This window comes from Panthera onca, chromosome A3, assembly GCF_046562875.1.
Source record: "Panthera onca isolate mPanOnc1 chromosome A3, mPanOnc1 haplotype 2, whole genome shotgun sequence".
In the NCBI taxonomy this organism is placed as follows: domain Eukaryota; kingdom Metazoa; phylum Chordata; class Mammalia; order Carnivora; family Felidae; genus Panthera; species Panthera onca.
The window spans coordinates 45,183,179-45,201,860 of NC_138341.1; the positions used below are offsets into that span (position 1 = coordinate 45,183,179).

Consider the following 18,682-nt stretch of genomic DNA (forward strand, 5'->3'; position numbering starts at 1 on the left):
TAGAGCATTTATTCCTCTATTGCTTCATTTATTCAACAAATATTTGTTGAAGTCTAATGACTACTAAGAACCACAGATCATGCAACGGTCAAAGAGACATGGTCTGGTCTTGATCTTTATTCATTTGTAGTGTGGCAGGGTAGAAAGTTATCAATCAAGTTACTCCACAGATATTAAACTCTCCTATGCAAAAAGCCACAGAAAAGTAAGACAGGAGTGTCAGGAAAGCATTTCCTGGGACAGGGAATGTGCAGAATGAGCCATCCGTAACTGTAACTGTGTAAAAGAAGACAGCATGTATAAAGGCCCAGGGGCAGGTAAAACATGGTGCTTTTGAATAATTAAGAGAGGGATTGGTCCATTTAAGAGATATTCTCGAGTTAAAAATCTATGTGACTTTGCAATAGACTATATTTGGAAAGAGAGAGCAATAACAATAATGATATCAAGATTTCTGCAATATGTAACTGGATACATATGTAGAGCTCTTACTGAGGTAAGAAATGCAGGAGGGAGGCCAGGCTGGGGGGTAATCTGTTCTGTTTTCACAGTGCCTTAGCATTTCAACCCAAGAGTCTGAATAGGACACATGAAAATTAAAATCTGTATATCAAAGAATATAATCAACAGAATGAAAAAGGTAACCTACAGAAAGGGACAACATGTTTGTAAAACACTATTGTATAAGAGGTTCATATCTGAAGTGTATAAAGAATGCTCACAAGTCAACAACAATGCAACCTGATTTTAAAATAGGCAAAGGACATGAATAGACCTTTCTCCAAAGAAAAACAAATGGCCAGGAAGCATATGAAAAGATGCCCAATATAAGTAGTCATTAGAAAAATGCTAGTCAAAACCACAGTGAGGGGTGCCTGGGTGGCTCAGTCAGTTAAGCATCTGACTCAATTTAGCCTCAGGTCATGATCTCACAGTTTTGTGAGTTTGAGCCTGGTGTAGGACACTGTGCAGACACTGCAGAGCCTGCTTGGGATTCTCTGTTTCCCTCTCTGTCTGCGCCTCCCCAACTTGCACTGTCTCTGTCTCTCTCAAAATAAATAAGCGAACTTAAAAAAACACAATAAGCTATCACCTCATGTCCATTATGAAGACTATAAAAAAGGAAACAAGTGTTGGCAAGGATATGGATAAATTGGAACTCTTGTGCACTGTTGGTAGAAAAGTAAAAAGGTGCCTTTGCTATGGAAAACAGTAAGGAGGTTCTTCCAAAAATTAAAAATAGAATTACCATATAATCCAATAATTCCACCTCGAGGTATATACCCAAAAGAACTAAAATAAAGAGATATTTGTATATTCATGTTCATAGCAGAATTGTTCATAATAGCCAAAAGGTGAAATAAACACAAATGTCTATCAGTGGATGAAGAGATAAAGAAAATGTACTATATACATATACTAGAATATTTTCAATCCTAAAAATGAAGGAAATTCTGACCCATGCTCCAACATGGATGAACCATGAGGACATTATGCTAAGTGAAATAAGCCAGTCACACACACACACACACACAAATACTGAATGATCCCACTTATATAATGTATGTAGAGTCGTTAAATTCATAGAAAAGGAAAGTAGAATACTCGTTTCCACAGGCTAGGGCAATGAGGAAATGAAGAAGTGTTGTTTTGTAGGTACAGAGTTTCAGTGTTATAAGATGAAAAAGTTCTGGAGATTGGCTACTCAACAATGTGAATATACTTAACACTACTAACTATACACTTATAAAAAGGTTAAAATGGTACATTTTATGTTACTTGTATTGTACCACAGTGAAAAAATTTAAATATGCTGAAAACAATTGCATTATAGCTAACTAGCTAGCTATATAATTGATTGATCCATGGATACCTAGCTAGCTGTGAACTGAAAATGTAAATTTGGAAATCGTACAGAGCAACAGTAATTTTATTACACTGCTTTACAATCTCTCCTCCCTCATCTTTAAAATCCAGGGTTCCCAGTGACTGTGTATGTATGAGGTTTTCTCATCTTGTCCTCTCTAGAGCCTAAGTTTAACACAAGAGTCTGTGTTCATCTGACAAGAGAAAACAACTGGAAAATTTGGAAGGAACACAGACAGGAAGCGTTTGTAGCTGTGCTATGCTGCCACAACAGAAAACATATCTACTTGTTTATGCACCTAATTTCAGCAAATATAAAAAATGACAAGCGCAGATACTGAGGAAACACATAACACACTCCCCTGAGCAAATATGCATTGATTCTAGAGATAAATCCATTGTTTGCACATAAATATATATCCCTCTTGAACAATATTAGTCTTCCTACCTTGTTTGCGTACGTCCTCTACAGCAGCGACCAATTCTTCTTTGAGATCTTGACTCTCCTTAGCGATCTGTTCACCCTTATCCAGGAAATTCTGAGTGGCTTGCTCTACAGACGCAGCCAGCACGTGGGCTTTCTTTGACCTCCCTTTCTTTTTACCAGATGGGCCTTTGTTGCTTGTGTTGACAAGGGTGGTCACCTTAAATATGAAAGAAAAACTGTAAAACTACTCTGCACAATTGTCTAGAAGCATCATATCATCATCTCATCATTTTTAAATACCCCTTGTTTATTGAATCATGAATGCACAGCACATCACCTAAACTGAAGGAAAGGAAGTAATTATATGGATTAGCATAGAAATAAAGAGCCATTTATTTCATAGAGAAACAAACAAAAAAAAGTATGTGAATAAGTTGGAAGAGTAGACCCTCTGGTAGCTTGGTTTCCAGTTCACTGAAGGTTGTGCTTTCACAGATGGAGAAGACAGTGCACACGGGAGTAACCAGCTTCAGGGAGGCAAGAAAAGGAGAGCCAATGTTCAACTGCCTTTGAGCACTGACTCAAGGGAACCAACAGCTAGTCCTGAGTCCCAAAAGTCAGGGCAGAAGGGAAAGAGCAGTTAATAAAGGGTGGGCCATCAATACCCATTACTTACATGTCACTTACCAAGGACTTTGAAGAGCTTTGCTATTTCTGATCTTATCTTATAAAAACAAAATGGTAAGTTTGATCTGAGGGAACCAAATGATTCAGTCTCAACATTTGGTTAACCAGCTAAAATCTCCAGACTTGAAATTAGATTTTCATTATCACTCCTTTTCTAAGTATCATAATTTGTATATATATCTCAACTGCCAAACTTCTTTCAGCACATTACTAGAGCCATTTAATTTGCTAGAAAAACTTTTAGTATCTTTTAAACAACTTATCTCCTATAAATTTCTGATCCTTTGCTTTCTACCAGAGTGAGAAGTTTTGGAGTGAAATGAATACAACTGGTTCCATATTCTGTTCAGTGAGGTTGAGAGTCATCTTGGCCTCTGTATTTTTTATCAGCTTCATAAGAATGTGGGCACTGTGGTTTATTTTCACTGACATTTGCCCTGGTTAGCAGATTCAAGATTTTGCTGGAGATTATCAAGAAATCTAGACCAGGGGCACCTGGGTGGCGCCTCGGTTAAGCGTCCGACTCTTGGTGTTGGCTCAGGTCATGATCTCACAGTTTCGTGGGTTCAAGCCCTGCACTGGGCTCCATGCTGACAGTGCAGAGCCTGCTTGGAATTCTCTCTCCCTCTCTCTCTCTGCTCCTCTCCTCCTCCCCCACTCATGCTGTCTCTCTAGCAACATAAAAAAAATAATAAAAAAATTTTAAAAACTTAAAAAAAAACAAAGAAAGCTTGACGAGAGAAAAGTTCCAAATGCTTGTTTCTGCTATTTTACTCCAATCCAAGAGCAAACAAAGTGATTAGTCAAAGTCACAGTTAAAGTCCAGTAACTTTATAGGGCAAGAGATAACACCAGAAGGAAAAAAAAAATCGAATAAATGTGAGCTAAGATGATGAAAACGAGTAGAACCAATACTTAAGACGTGGTGAAGGTAGCATTGGGAACTGTCATCCTTAGCTCTCTCTAGATTGCTGAATAATTAGATATGGTGAATTGAAGAGAAACTCTATAAGGACATTTAAATACAAACACTGGACAAAAAAAGAAAGGTAACCTCATTAAGAATAGGACTGTCAGAGAACGATAGTTAGCTGTAAAATGTGTACGTAGCCCATAAAACATTATAGTCTTTTCAGTTCCACCCACACTGAGGCGAACATCAGAGGAAAGATGGCCTGTCACAAAAGTTACTATTTAGTGTTCTCCTTAATAAGGATACACTCTAACACAGTAACACGCTACTTTTCCAGGACTCTCAACTCCCCAACAGCCAATACTGGACATAAACACAGAAGCCCCTGGGCAAATACTGCAAACACCTCAAAAATTTGAATTAGGCGAGGCTCATTATCAGAGGAAAATCCTCCTGTTCTCACTCCTATTTTAATTTTACATGCAATTCTGAGTTTTGTGATCTATGTCTTTAGTCTTCTCAAATTAAAAACAACAGAGGGGCTAAGGAGCTGTTAACTTTAGCTCTATTGACAATTTGGGGGAATAGAGGCTGATAGTGAATCTATCAAAAGCTAAATGACTATATCATCGTTTCATCCTCTATAAAGGTAAACAAATTTCAATTCTCCTGTTATCGCATGATGCATTACTGCATAAACATAGTTTAGGCATGCTCATAATAACAAGTCAGTATAAAGTGTTACTTCTATGGTAAATAAAAGAAACATGGAACATTTCCAGGAAGTTCCCAAGAAAAAATGTGATTACTTTCAAATGAAGCAAAATAATTCAGTCCAAAGCTTTCATTTGCTCATGAGTAGAAGACCATGATGAGATTAAAGAGAAAAATACAGGGGAAGTGATGGGTTCCATAAATTCTCATGTCTTAACTTAGTTTAGAGTAAAGAAAAATTGTCAACTCTCCCCATTGTTATTTGGTGTTTTATTGGAGGACAATGTCAACAAATTGGATTAAAAAAAAAAGAAAAAGAAAAGATACAAATGTTAGAAAGGTAAACACTAAATTATGCTACTACCTACAGATAATATGGCTATATCAAGAAAACATAAAAGAATTAAAAGATCAACTATTAGAATTACTCTAAGAGCAAAGGACAAGGTGGCTAAATACTAGATAAACAATAAAAAAATCTAATATTACAGCAGTAACAAATAAAAAAATGTAGTTTTAAATATCCTATTCACAATAATCATAAATTGGTTTTTTAAATATTTATTTATTTTGAGAGAGAGAGAGACAGCACAAGCAGGGGAGGGGCAGAGAGAGAGAGACACACAGAATCTGAAACAGGCTCCAGGCTCTGAGTTATCAGCACAGAGCCCAATGTGAGTTGTGAGATCATGACCTGAGCCGAAGTCGGCTGCTTAACTTACTGAGCCACCCAGAAGCCCCTAATCATAACTTGATATTATCAGAGATAACCATAATACAAAACGTAGATGGAAAAAATGGTAAACAATTTTAGTGAAGAACATAAAAGGCAACTTGAATAATAGTGAGAAATACCATTTTCTTGGGTGGAAAAACAAAAATGTTAAGTTGTCATTTATTCCTATATTATTCTACCAGTGGAACTCCAGATATACAGTAAGTCAGCCAGAAATCCAAGACAATTCCTCTTCATTCAGTTCAGTTCCCTTTCCAAATGAAAGTCAAAATGCTTATATTAAATTGGATAGAAAAGTTATTTAGGGTGTGCATATGCAGGATGCTCACTGCTCACTTTTTGGCCAGTATATCACATGTTTGGGATGGAAACAACAAAAGTAGTTTAGATCTAACAGTACATAAGAAGGTGAAGGCTACCCTTTTAAGGATTATACTATTCTTGGGAATTTTCAGCCTAGCCACACTATGCAAACTCTCTGATTCAGTCCTACTCTCCTACTAGATGACTGTTCTCTCTTAACTGCCTCCCCCCGCCCCCCGCAGCTGCCTCCTGCCCACTAAGAATCTATGGCACGCTACACTATTGCATTTTTCTTTTCTCCTACTTGAAGCTGTCGTTTTGCACCTTGATGTTATACGCTTTTATTCTTCTTGACCTGTACATATATTTACACTTAAAATTGTGAAAGTTAAAGCCCATCTATGTCGGTTCTACTCTGGTATTTTACAGATGAGGAAATTAGGCTTAGAGATGCATCATGATAGGAAAAATAACTTCCTCAAGTTCACATAAAATTAAAGGCTAAATTATTCCTGTTCTCGACACTAAATCTTTAGAACTTTATTTATTTTTATTTTTTTAATGTTTGTTTATTTCTGAGAGAGAGAGAGAGAGAGAGCGTGAGTGGGGGAGGAGCAGAGAGAGAGAGGCAGACCCAGAATCTGAAGTAGGCTCCAGGCTCCAAGCTATCAGCACAGAGCTCTATGCGGGGTTCAAATTCACAAATCGCGAGATCATGATCTGAGCCAAAAGTTTAATTGACTGAGCCACCCAGGTGCTCCTATCTTTAGAACTTTAGAACTCAGTAGTTTCTTCTAGTCTTTATAACTGAATGAGAGGCTGTTAAAGAATAAAATAATCTTAAAATATATTTATTTTCTCTATTTGTCTCGATATTGTCCACGTGTGTTATTTGTATCCTACTGTTATCTTTTCATTCAATTGCATTATTTAAATATCTTAATATAAAAATGTATTCATCAATGTTAGGGAAATGTTAACAAATGATTTTATCCTACCATTCTGCAACGCCTTATGACATCTGATGTATTCAAGGGTCTCAAAGCTGAATAAACATGCCAGGACTTTTTGTATCAGATTAGTATAAAGGGAAGACAAAAGTATTGTAAATGTATTGTAATTAACAAAATCGCAGGGCTTAGGGTTTCCATATAATGGCATTCTTCTATGATTAAAATAAGAAGAATAAAGGAATTTATTGCTTACTCATGAAGAACTGATATATAGTAAAGAACAAGAATCAGAAAGTTTTTAATGAACACAAGTACTATTTAATCTCACAGATGCCTCCACTACCACTCCAGTAAGTCAGGGAGTATCCAAACGACCAATGCAAGCCAATGCTGCATTCAGTTTCAATGTAAGAATGTAATGGAATCTGTGACTGGATGCCTTAGAGAGGTCAGAAGCAGCAGGGACACATTCTGGTCAAAAGGTGGTGATCACAGAGGAAGCCCAATGACCTCTGAGGCTGCAGGTATCTGTCCGATATCCAGACTGAAACTAGGTCTTGAGTAGCTGATACTTACCAACTATTAAGTGTCTAGGGAAATCTTTTAAGAGATGGCTATTTTATGGAAATTCCTGTTAAACGTTATACCTCCTTCTACCCCGACCAGGCACTCTCTCTAATCCCCACACCGACTTTATCCAAGCCAAGAGTCATATAAGATCCCAAATCTCTCCTTTCCTTTCTAACAATTTGTGAGTACATTTCTTGTGCAACAGAAAGAAGAAAACAGAAGAAAAGAAAACAAAAGAAAATAAAACAAAAGAAAAAAACATAAAGTTCTATCCAGCAACAGAGACTAGGAGTAATAGCATGAATATTGACACATATAGAATTGGAATGTTTCCAAGGCAGTAAAAAGACCAGTCCTCCTTGGGAAAAAAAAGTTGTGTATGAATGATATAGGAAGTAAAGTTAGACAGATGTGGTGGAACAAACTTTGAAAGACTTTGAAAGCCAAGCTAGAGAGTTGAGATTTTATTAGTCACTCCCAATTTTTGGAGCATATATTTAAAGTGTTCGTTTTTCTCTTTCCATTCATTTCTCAGCCCACTAACTTTTGCTTTTATTCCCACACCTCCTGTAGCAGAGTCCTCTTAAACTGATCTCTTGCTAAGGTAATCAATAAGTTGCCAAAATATAATCATTTTTATTGCATCATACCATTCTGCCACATTTAGTGCTATTGACTTAATTTTCCTTCCTCCTGGAAATATCTCTTGGCTAATTCTCTTAGCAATAATCTTCTCCAAATTTCAGTAGCTTTAAAAAGGACCTTATCATTAAACTTATTTCTCTCTGCACCTATCTTCATCTCCCTCCCTCCTATGTTAGGAAAGGTATTCTACCACCATTCCTATAACTCGTCTTTTGGATACATCCAGAAGGCCTTTCTGTAGGGTATTCAACCTTAGCCTAGAAGGATAACTCAATTTCTCTCTAGCTCTACTTACAATGTTTCTTTAATGTTCTTGCCTCTCATTAGAGGAGAGAAGAAATCCTTCAGCTGGTACATAAGGATAGAGTGGTCAAAGCTCCTATGACCTTGACATAATGATGGTCCCGATGGACCCTGGCCAATGGAAAACATTAGCAACAGCCAGTGGATGGGCACCATTATTTCCAGATGTGTTGATGGTATGATCTGAGTATAAAACCATGAGAGCCAGGCTCGTATAGGCTGCTCATCATCCAATGTCCTGAAAGTAGGCCCTCCATTCCTGCATTTTAACAAGATTCCCGAGTAATTTATATGCACATTAAAATCTGAGAAGCACTGAATTTTAGGACAACAATTCTCAGACTTGATCATGCCTAAGAATCACCAATATGCCTGATAGAAGGCAAATGTTTAGATTTTACAGTGTTTCTGCTCAGGGAGGTCTGGGATAGGGAATTTTGCATTCACCACATGAAATTATGATATATATGGATTATGGACCTTACTTTCAGAAACAGTAGTCTATTTGAAGCAAAAAAAAGTGAGAGGTGAAGGAATGACTTGCAACAGGTAAACTCTTTCCCCTATTTTGCCTGCCATGATATACCACGAGTCCTCAAAAACAGCTTGTCAATGAATTGACCAACTGACTCTTGATTGAAAGGTGATCTCTATTGCATAATCACAAGGAACTTGGAAAAGTAAGATTATACAAATATGAATACTAGGAATCAAACAATCGTTGGAACTCTCCAGAAAACCAATAAGACTGAACCAAGAGCTGGAAATAAAAATGTCAACTTGAACATTGTTTTGCTGGATTCATGCACTTTGCAGATAGGAGTAGTAAGTCTTTGTGAATTCTACTGTTGCCATCTCTCCGGAGTACTTCACTGGTCATAATTACTCAGCTACAGTAAAAGAGGGCTGTGATGACTACTGTAGCTTAAAAAAAAATCAATTTAAGCCACTCTGACTGGTATGAGGTGATATCTCAGTGTGGTTTTGATTCGTATTTCCCTGATGAGGAGTGACGTTGAGCATCTGTTCCTGTGCCTGTTGGCCATCTGGATGTCTTCCGTAGAGAAGTGTTTATTCATGTCTTCTGTCCATTTCTTCACTAGATTATTTGTTTTCCAGGTGTGGAGTTTGGTGAGTTCTTTATAGATTTTGAATACTAGCCCTTTGTCCAATATGTCTTTGCCAATATCTTTTCCCATTTCGTCAGTTGCCTTTTAGTTTTGCTGATTGTTTCCTTTACAGTGCAGAAGCTTTTTATCTTCATTAGCTCCCAATAGTTCATTTTTGCTTTTAATTCCCTTGCCTTTGGTGATGTGTCAAGTAAGAAATTGTTGCGGCTGAGGTCAGAGAGGTTTTTTCCTGCTTTCTCCTCTGGGGTTTTGATGGTTTCCTGTCTCACATTCAGGTCTTTAATCCATTTTGAGTTTATTTTTGTGAATGGTGTAAGAAAGTGGTCTAGCTTCATTCTGCATGTTGCATGTTGCTGTCCAGTTGTCCCAGCACCATTTGTTAAAGAGACTGTCTTTTTTCCATTGGATATTCTTTTCTGCTTTGTCAAAGATTAGTTGGCCATACATTTGTTGGTCCAATTCTGGAGTGTCTATTCTATTCCATTGGTCTATGAGACTATAGATGCCGGAAAGGATGTGGAGAAACGGGAACCCTCTTGCACTGTTGGTGGGAATACAAAATGGTGCAGCCGCTCTGGAAAACAGTGTGGAGGTTCCTCAAAAAATTAAAAATAGATCTACCCTATGACCCAGCAATAGCACTGCTAGGAATTTACCCAAGGGATACAGGAGTGCTGATGTATAGGGGCACTTGTACCCCAATGTTTATAGCAGCAGTTTCAACAATAGCCAAATTATGGAAAGAGTCTAAATGACCATCAACTGATGAATGGATAAAAAAGTTGTGGTTTATATACACAATGGAATACTACATGGCAATGAGAAAGAATGAAATACGGCCTTTTGTAGCAAGGTGGATGGAACTGGAGAGTGTTATGCTAAGTGAAATAAGCCATACAGAGAAAGACAGATACCATATGTTTTCACTCTTATGTGGATCCTGAGAAACTTAACAGAAGACCATGGAGGAGGGGAAGGGGAAAAAAAGTTACAGAGAGGGAAGGAGGCAAACCATAACAGACTCTTAAAAACTGAGAATAAACTGAGGGTTGATGGAGTGTGGGAGGGAGGGGAAAGGGGTGAGGGTTGATGGGGTGTGGGAGGGAGGGGAAAGTTGATGGGGTGTGGGAGGGAGGTGATGGGCATTGAAGAGGGCACCTGTTGGGATGAGCACTGGGTATTGTACGGAAACCAATTTGAACAATACATTTCATATTAAAAAAATCAAGAACTTTGTGAGGCAAAATGTTTGAAAACAAAATTATCAAAAACAAATTATTTATTCCAGGAGCAACTGAAAATAAATGAAAAATTCTTAAAAGAAAAAAACCTAACTTAAGATAGGAGAAAGTTGGGGTGACTGGATGACTCAGTTGGGCATCTGACTTCAGCTCAGGTCAAGATCTCATGGTTTGTGGGTTTGAACCCCACTTCAGGCTCTGCTGACAGATGAGAGCCTGGAGCCTGCTTTGGATTTTGTGAGTCTCTCTCTCACTGTCCCTTCCCTGATCGTTCTCTCTCTCTCTCTCTTTCTCTCTCTCTCTCTCTCTCTCTCTCTCAAAAATAAATAAACATTTAAAAAAATTTTTAAAAGATAGGAGCAAGTTAAACGTGCAAATGGTAATATATTTGATAACATGAATCTTCTCAGAGAAATCTTATATCAGGTTTTAAGAACTGCCAACTAATGAGTCAAAATGGCATTTTCTCTGAATTATTCCTTCATAACCTGGCTTATTATTAATTTAACAATTATAGAGTAAGCCTAAATATGGCTTATGCTTTTCCTTATAAAATATATGAAAAGATATATGGTCACCTTGTGGTATACTCTATTAGAAGTTATTTCTTAGCACAGAATCTCCACAACATGTAAGGTATGTGGACATTATGCACATTGGAGAGAAAGAGAGCCCAGCAAAGTGAGACTAGTTCTGGGGAAAAAGACCTTGATAATATAGGACTTATTGTAGCCATGTAATATCTACAGTAATATTTCCGTGTCTTAGAAACTATTACACTAGAATTTCTTGTTGAAGTGGTCTTTCTTCCCCAAAACAACTCTAAACCCCATTTTAGAGAAATATAATTAAATCATAAAAACCAGTTATTGATAATTCCACAGCTTCAAAAGTCAGAATCCAAAATGACAATCTTTAACAATACACGAACAATTTATGTAAAATAGAGAATTATTGTCTGTTTTTGAAATTTCCCCACTGTTATTTGATATTGACAATGCAGAATTCAGATACACATTCACTGATACTGACACCTGGAAACAAGCATTCTTAAACTTGGAAGATAAGAATTTATTAATTTACTCTGAAAGAGACCTGAACCACTACTAGTTAATTATTGCTATAAAGACAGCCTATATAATGTGTTCCATTTAAATTACTGTTTGTAGACTCACCTTCAACCTTTAAATAAAATCACAAGGCAAACCTTCTCACTCGGTTGCTTTGGCACACATTTCCCCAATATTTTATTTTCAAGTATGTGATACCAAAAAGTAGAATCAGATATTAACCCCAAAACAGACATTCTATAGTAGCGTGTCAGGTATTTTTAGAACCAAAATATCCCTATATTACACTTTTTTCTAGACTTCAGTGGCTGCTATTTATAAAGTAATACAATTGAGTGCTAGCTAGATCATCCATTCATCTTGTACTTAAGTAATTCAAACTTTTTCTAAGAAGTATCTCAGTAGTGTCTGTAAGCCAAGATGAAATAGGGTAGTCTTCTCTTTTGGTATATGTTCTTCATGAAAAACTCAATTTTCTTTAAAGGATGTTAAACTAACATTTTCCCCACTCTCTATTAAAGGCATGCTGTTTCATATTTAAGTAGGAGCCCAGGGGAGCTCCATTTCTCATAACCTCTGGGGAGTATGGTCTAGATTCACTGCCTTCCAAAAACTTGTCTGAGAGAAATAGCATCTAGTTTGCTTGAAGGAACTTCTGTCCATTCTCTCTCCACCTATAATAAAATCACAACCATTCTAAATTAAAGCAGAAAAGCAAAGAGAGAAATTGTACTATACTGGAGACTGGTAGAATTGTTTTTACTGCATTGGGGTGATATCACGTACCTCGATGGGGAAATACTACCATGAATAGTTTTAGGAACTCACTTTGTATACGCAGGGTTATTGATGGAAGATATTCTCCATACTATACAGAAACTTCTGTATGACTCTAGTACCAAGAATATTGCAGTTTCTCCTTAAAAACTGGCTTGACTTTATTTTATGGGCATTAAGTTATATAATAAATTAATGTTACCATTTTGCTTTGGCATCAAAAAGTTAAATCCAAATTTGTGGTCCTTGCTAGAAGAAATATGACTTGATAATTATTATTACTGTATTATTTCGAGGCTTTGCTCTTATTTGTACTTATATCTACATTGCTTTTTTAAAAAATCACTTTCCTTTAAGGTATATTAACCTTCAATTACCTTATTATCCTGTGAAGTCTCCTTGTATCTTTGCTTAAATATTGCATTCTGTTGATTCTAAATATGCCTGTTTTCCCACACTTTTACAATATCAGAAACAAGGATGAGTCCTACAATCTATGTCACTTTAAAAGACATATTGATAGTATTTTATTTCTTTTCTTAGAAGCACTTAAATATATATCTTTTAATTAATGGTATCTTTGATTTGATAAAATATGATAAAGCAAATAATCACAAGATACAAAATTATTTAAAGGATCTACTCCTAGAAACTGCAAAACTTTCAGTGTCTATTTACAGCCAATGAAAAACGAAGCTCAAAATTAAGGCACTGAAACAATGCCAGACATTCACTGAAAGAGCATCAGAGTTGGGGATTTTGAGTAAGAAGGCATTTCTGTTTTTAAAAGTCCTAAATGTTTTAACTATCGTTATCCATCTGAGGAAATCCCATGCTGTTTTGAATGTCACCAAAAATAAAAGAATGACTAAACTATGTCCATGATTCATTACTTTGCATTTGCAAAGGTTAAAATAAAATGAAACAAAATGAAACTAGACTGTTCCAAGACAGAGTAGAAACACATCTGAAACCACAATAGACAAAAAATATTTTTCAGTCAACAGTATGTTAGCTAAAGGAGTCAGCTGACCAAAACCTCCATTCCCTCTAAATCCATCGTCTTTTTACTACAGTCTTTGACTGACAAAGACATTTGATTCCATATTTTCTTTCTTTAAGATTAGTAGACTCCAACAATGTCCACAGTCTATAGGGAATGATGGACAAAAAGTGGGATGCAAGAAAACTATCAGGACTCTATATTGTTTTTTGTCTAAAAATATTTTTTTATTTAAATTCAAGTTAGTTAGCATACAGTGTAGTCTTGGCTTCAGGAGTAGAACCCAGTGATTCATCTCTTACAAATGACACCGGGAAAAGGGTTCATCAGGAAAAGTGCCCTCCTTAAGGAGGCTCATCAGCCATTTAACCCATCCCCCCCCCCCCCAGCCACCTCCCTCCAGCACCCTCAGCTTGTTCTCTGTACTTAAGAGTATTTTATGGCTTCCCTTCCTCTCTGTTTTTATCATATTTTTCCTTCAAAATGAAGCCAGATTAATGTTTCGTATAAGGACTTACACTAGCACCGCTACCCATCCATACATCAGATGGTCTTGAGCCACGTTTGATAAATGGGTTATCTTGAGGGAAGGATAGGGGTTCACAAATCCAAGGAATTGGTATTAGTAGCCTTTCATTTTTTTTTTAACATTTATTTATTTTTGAGACCAAGAGAGACAGAGCATGAACAGGGGAGGGGCAGAGAGAGAGGGAGACACAGAATCTGAAACAGGCTCCAGGTTCTGAGCTGTCAGCACAGAGCCCGACGCGGGGCTCGAACTCACAGACCGTGAGATCATGACCTGAGCCGAAGTCGGACGCTTAACCGACTGAGCCACCCAGGCGCCCCAGGTAGCCTTTCATTTTAATGTAAACCTGGTGAGATTTGAGGATTGTATTAACTGATTTTCAAACACACATGTGTGTGTGTGCGTGCGCACACACACAAACACACACACACACACACACACACACACACACACACACACAAAATGCACCAGAAACTTACAAAGACTCTTACAAAGAAACCAGAGCTTGAGATAGTACTAAAAATGCAAGCATGAGTGAATTATAAGAAAATAAAGAGCTGACCCTCCCCCTACTCTTAATACTAGATTTCTGTCAGCTACATATGAGCCTGAGGAAAAGACAATCACATCAGAGCTGCAAGTTAAATCATATGCATTTACATCTGTCATTGCTAATGATGAATCTCATCCCAGTTTCCTTGAGATATTAGCTAATGATGGTCTAAAGCAAATGTGATTTGCAAAACTTTTTTAAAAAGTTAAGCTTACAGTATATTTAGCCATTTTGATTATATATTATATATGTATTTTTTGTGAGAAATAATATGATTTATATATTATTTTTATCATTGTTAATGGAGAAGACTGATAGGTGCTTCCAAACCTATTTCTCTTTTCCCTGGTCACAAGATGACACTGTTTCACAGCTTCCCTTGGATTTGATGTGGTCAGTTGAATTCTAGACAAAAGAATGTGAGAATCAGTGGTGTGTGCTCTTCTCAGTCTGCTCTGCTAAAGTCCTCCTCCAGGTTTATTCCCCCAGTCGACAATGTTCAAACCAGGTTTTGAAGAAGGATAAAGCCACAAGATGGGAGGAACCAAGGAATGTAAGTTTGCCCTTGGAGGAGAGAGACCCATGGAACAGAAAGATCCGTTGGGTCTTATGTAATGAGATGAAAACTTCTATTACATTTAGCCTCTGAGATTTTTTAAGGTTGATCTGTTACAGCAGCTAATACTAACTATAACACCATATTATTTATAGTTAAAATAAAATGTTGTTTTTACAAGTTTACATCGTTATTTTAAAAAAATCTGGTTATGTATATTTTATAATACATGTATTATATTAGTTTAGGAATGCACATTTATTTAGAAAAATAAATAACATACACTATAAATATATACATACACACAGACACATACACATACAAATGTGTGTGTGTGTGTGTATACTGTTTTTGGATACTGTTACAACATTTCTGCTTAAACATTTTGTAGATAAAACTTTAGGTTTCAGTCTTATGCTTTTCATGCAGTTTTTTTACATACTTCTTTCTTTGAATTGTGGGATACAAGTTCCCATTTTCCATACGAGAAAGTTTGGCTTAGTCAGTTAACATCCAACTTTTGATTTCGGCTCAGGTCCTGATTTCACATGGTCTACACTGAGCATTGAGCCTGCTTGAGATTCTCTGCCCCTCCCCGACTCTCTTTATCAAAAAAAAATTAAGTAATTAATTAATTGATTACTTAATTAAAAGAGCCTATTTCTTTTTCTTCTACAGTTCTGAGAAGCCATTCTTCAAAACATTTCAATGACCTAGGAATAACTAAATTGACTCTCAATGGTATATTTCTCATAGCAGAAAACAGCACAGACATTAAAATCACATATGTAAAGTTTTTCAAGTCAGTGCTCAAAGTTTTTCTCAGGTTAAGATCCAACTTGAGTGAATCAAAGAATTATTAAATATGAAATTTCAAGGAAGCCAATTAATGCCTTTAATAAACTGTGACATTAGCACAGATATCATTAAATAAATCTATAGATATAGGTACATATAATCATTAGTTTTGTAACCCACTGTGTCTACAAAGACTCTCATTAAATGCTCCTTGTCAACTTTACTCTTACATGATTTAAGGAGGAGGCAGGTATATCTGTTACCTGTGAGAACTTCATCTGAATATTTTGTTTAGCTCTTAAAGAAGTAAACTACATTTGGTGGTGAATAACTGGAACAAAGTTATAAGACAAATATTTGCCCTCCTACTTTTCAATTTGAAAGCACTTTAAGGAAGTACTGTCCATTTGCTTGAAGATATCCCAAATGTCAGGATATTTTCTTCAGTACCTCTTGCCCCAGTGTACCTCACTGTCAGCCAGATTTTCTACCTACTAAAATTTGCACCAAGCTCCCGCCAAGATGCATCTTCTTCTGTCGCTCACAAGCATCTTAAATTATCTCTTTCCTTTAGACCAAATGATAAGCAAAACCCACTGTACATCTGAACACAAAACACCACCGCACAGATAGGTCTGATGGTTAGACACAAGCTACTACACCTGTCACTGTCACTGAATCAACACTCTGGACATTTGGGGGGAGTGTCAATCAGCTTGAATACTCAGTACAGAAAAACACAGTAATGAGTTTGAGAAATCAGAAAAAGTTATTCAGAAATAGATTAACCACGCACAGAAAATATTGGAGATGACAAAAAAGATAACAGGATTCCTGGACTCAACACTTCTAATGAGGAAGTCTAAGAGCATCAGTGAAATCAAAGTTGCAACACAGGTGATTTGATTACTCTATCAACATACTCTGTCTCTTCTTATTTCATATGCTAAACTTCATAGTTGTCCCGGAAGCAACTTTCAAAATTAATAATGCAAAAACAAAGAAATCTTGCAGTAAACTAAAAAAATGAAAAACCCAAATTCTAACATAGACCAGGAGATTTTAGCATAAATTATAATGATATTCAGTTAACAATAAAAAAGAAGAGAATCATATGATCAGGCTATTCAGAAGCAAACATACATAGTATTAATTTCTTTATTTTTACTTAATACTTTAAATGTGTTTAAATAAATTTCTCCAGCAAGAAAGTAGGGATATAAACTCATCTTATGAAATAAAAATGATTTGTACATTTCCTCAAACTTTTTGTAATAGCCATTAAATTTATCCGTTCTTTCTCTCTCACCCCTCTGCATTCTTTTTTCCTGCATGCACACACACACACACACACACACACACACACACAGAAAATAAAATGTAGGCTACGATTCCTACCATGCTACCTTGATTTTTATGGTTTTGTCATGTGACATATGTTTTAAAAATACTGTATCAAATTCTAGATCCTGGTAACTTTGATATATTTAAAATGTAAATTTCAAGCTATCTTTTGTAACTACTGATAAACATTCTTGGTAAACTAAAAAATATAATATTTGGAATTAACACTAAAATGAAAAAAATACATAAGCCATTAGTTTTTCTTGGAACAGAACCAACATTAGTAGTCTCATATAAAGTGATTGATACACGCAAGCTCCTGGGGGATAATACATTTACTACAAAACCTTCTGAGTTCTATGGAAATAATGTTGCCCCACTAGCATATTTTAAAACAGCTTCTTCCAAAAACAAAAAGCAAAATAATCCCACCAAAATCTCATTTTTTATAGTCGATTAGTTTCTAGAATCAAAACAAATCATGATTAATAATGCCACCTTGTTCTTTCCTTAACAGAACCCTAAACAAGTGCTCTCTAGATATGCCCAGCTTTTTACACACATAGAATATGTCCATGAAAATGAGGAAATGAAAGTAGCATCTTTATTATGCAGAAAAGGACACTGAAGCACTGAGAAATTTGCCTGCCAGAGGTCATAAAGCCCAATGAAGAAGAAGAATTCTCATTTTAATTTGTCTGACATTGGCAGTTATTCCCCTAAAATAATGTTCAACACATATCTGCCTCATTTTATATACAGTATAAAATTCTAAAAGCAAAATCAACTGTCTTTTATACCTAGAAAATAAATGTTGCCATACAATTTCATTGTGGTATGCATGGCATCCCCTTTTTGAAAATGTTCCCTTCTTTTTCAAAGAAATAATTATATCATCTAATGACATTTTCTAATTTTATCATGTAAGTATATATTATTATTCTCCCATTAAACTAAAAATCACTGGTACAATGCCAATGATTTGAAAAAGAGCCACACTGACATTTTCCTGTAGGGTCCTGTCTCTATGGATAGAATGCCAGCCTTCCACCTGAATGCACTGCTACACTGTCTAGCTGCAGTTCTGAAGCATCACTTCTAAAAGACTTCAAGGTTCTAGGGACTTGTAGATTAAATAAAGGGGAAAATGAACAGGATGTAATTATCCTGTCAAGATTCTTCTTGTAAACCTTTATTTGGGCAATTTACAAGAAAGAAAGGAGCTCATTTTCTAATTCAGAATACTATTTCTCTTTAAAAAGTGTATTAGCATTTTTGAAATTGCAGAATGGGGTCTAGATGATCAGTACTAAAGCAATACTGCAGAATGAAATGTCATCAAAGGCAGCGGCATGAGGCAGTGGAAAGAATACAGGTTTTGGAGACTGCCATTCCTTTGGGTGAGAAATCACTAAATCAGAGACTCTGCTTCCTATTTTTAAAATTGAAGGTAATAATATACACCTCATAGGAATGTGGTGAGATTTACATATGATACTTATTTAAGGCACTTATCTCAGTAACAAAGGAGATGCTCCAAAAAAAAAAAAAAATAGTGAAAACA

General features: G+C 36.1%; 1 protein-coding gene across 5 annotated transcripts in view; it reads right to left on the reverse strand.

Annotated features, from left to right (window-relative positions):
• Positions 1-18,682, reverse strand: part of CTNNA2 (catenin alpha 2) — a 1,102,119-nt gene that overhangs the window by 872,514 nt on the left and 210,923 nt on the right. For all 5 annotated transcript variants that reach the window (XM_060656428.3, XM_060656443.3, XM_060656437.3 and 2 more), the window contains one exon: positions 2,315-2,510. In XM_060656428.3, coding sequence (XP_060512411.1) covers positions 2,315-2,510 — 196 coding nt within the window. The remainder of the gene's footprint in view (positions 1-2,314; positions 2,511-18,682) is intronic.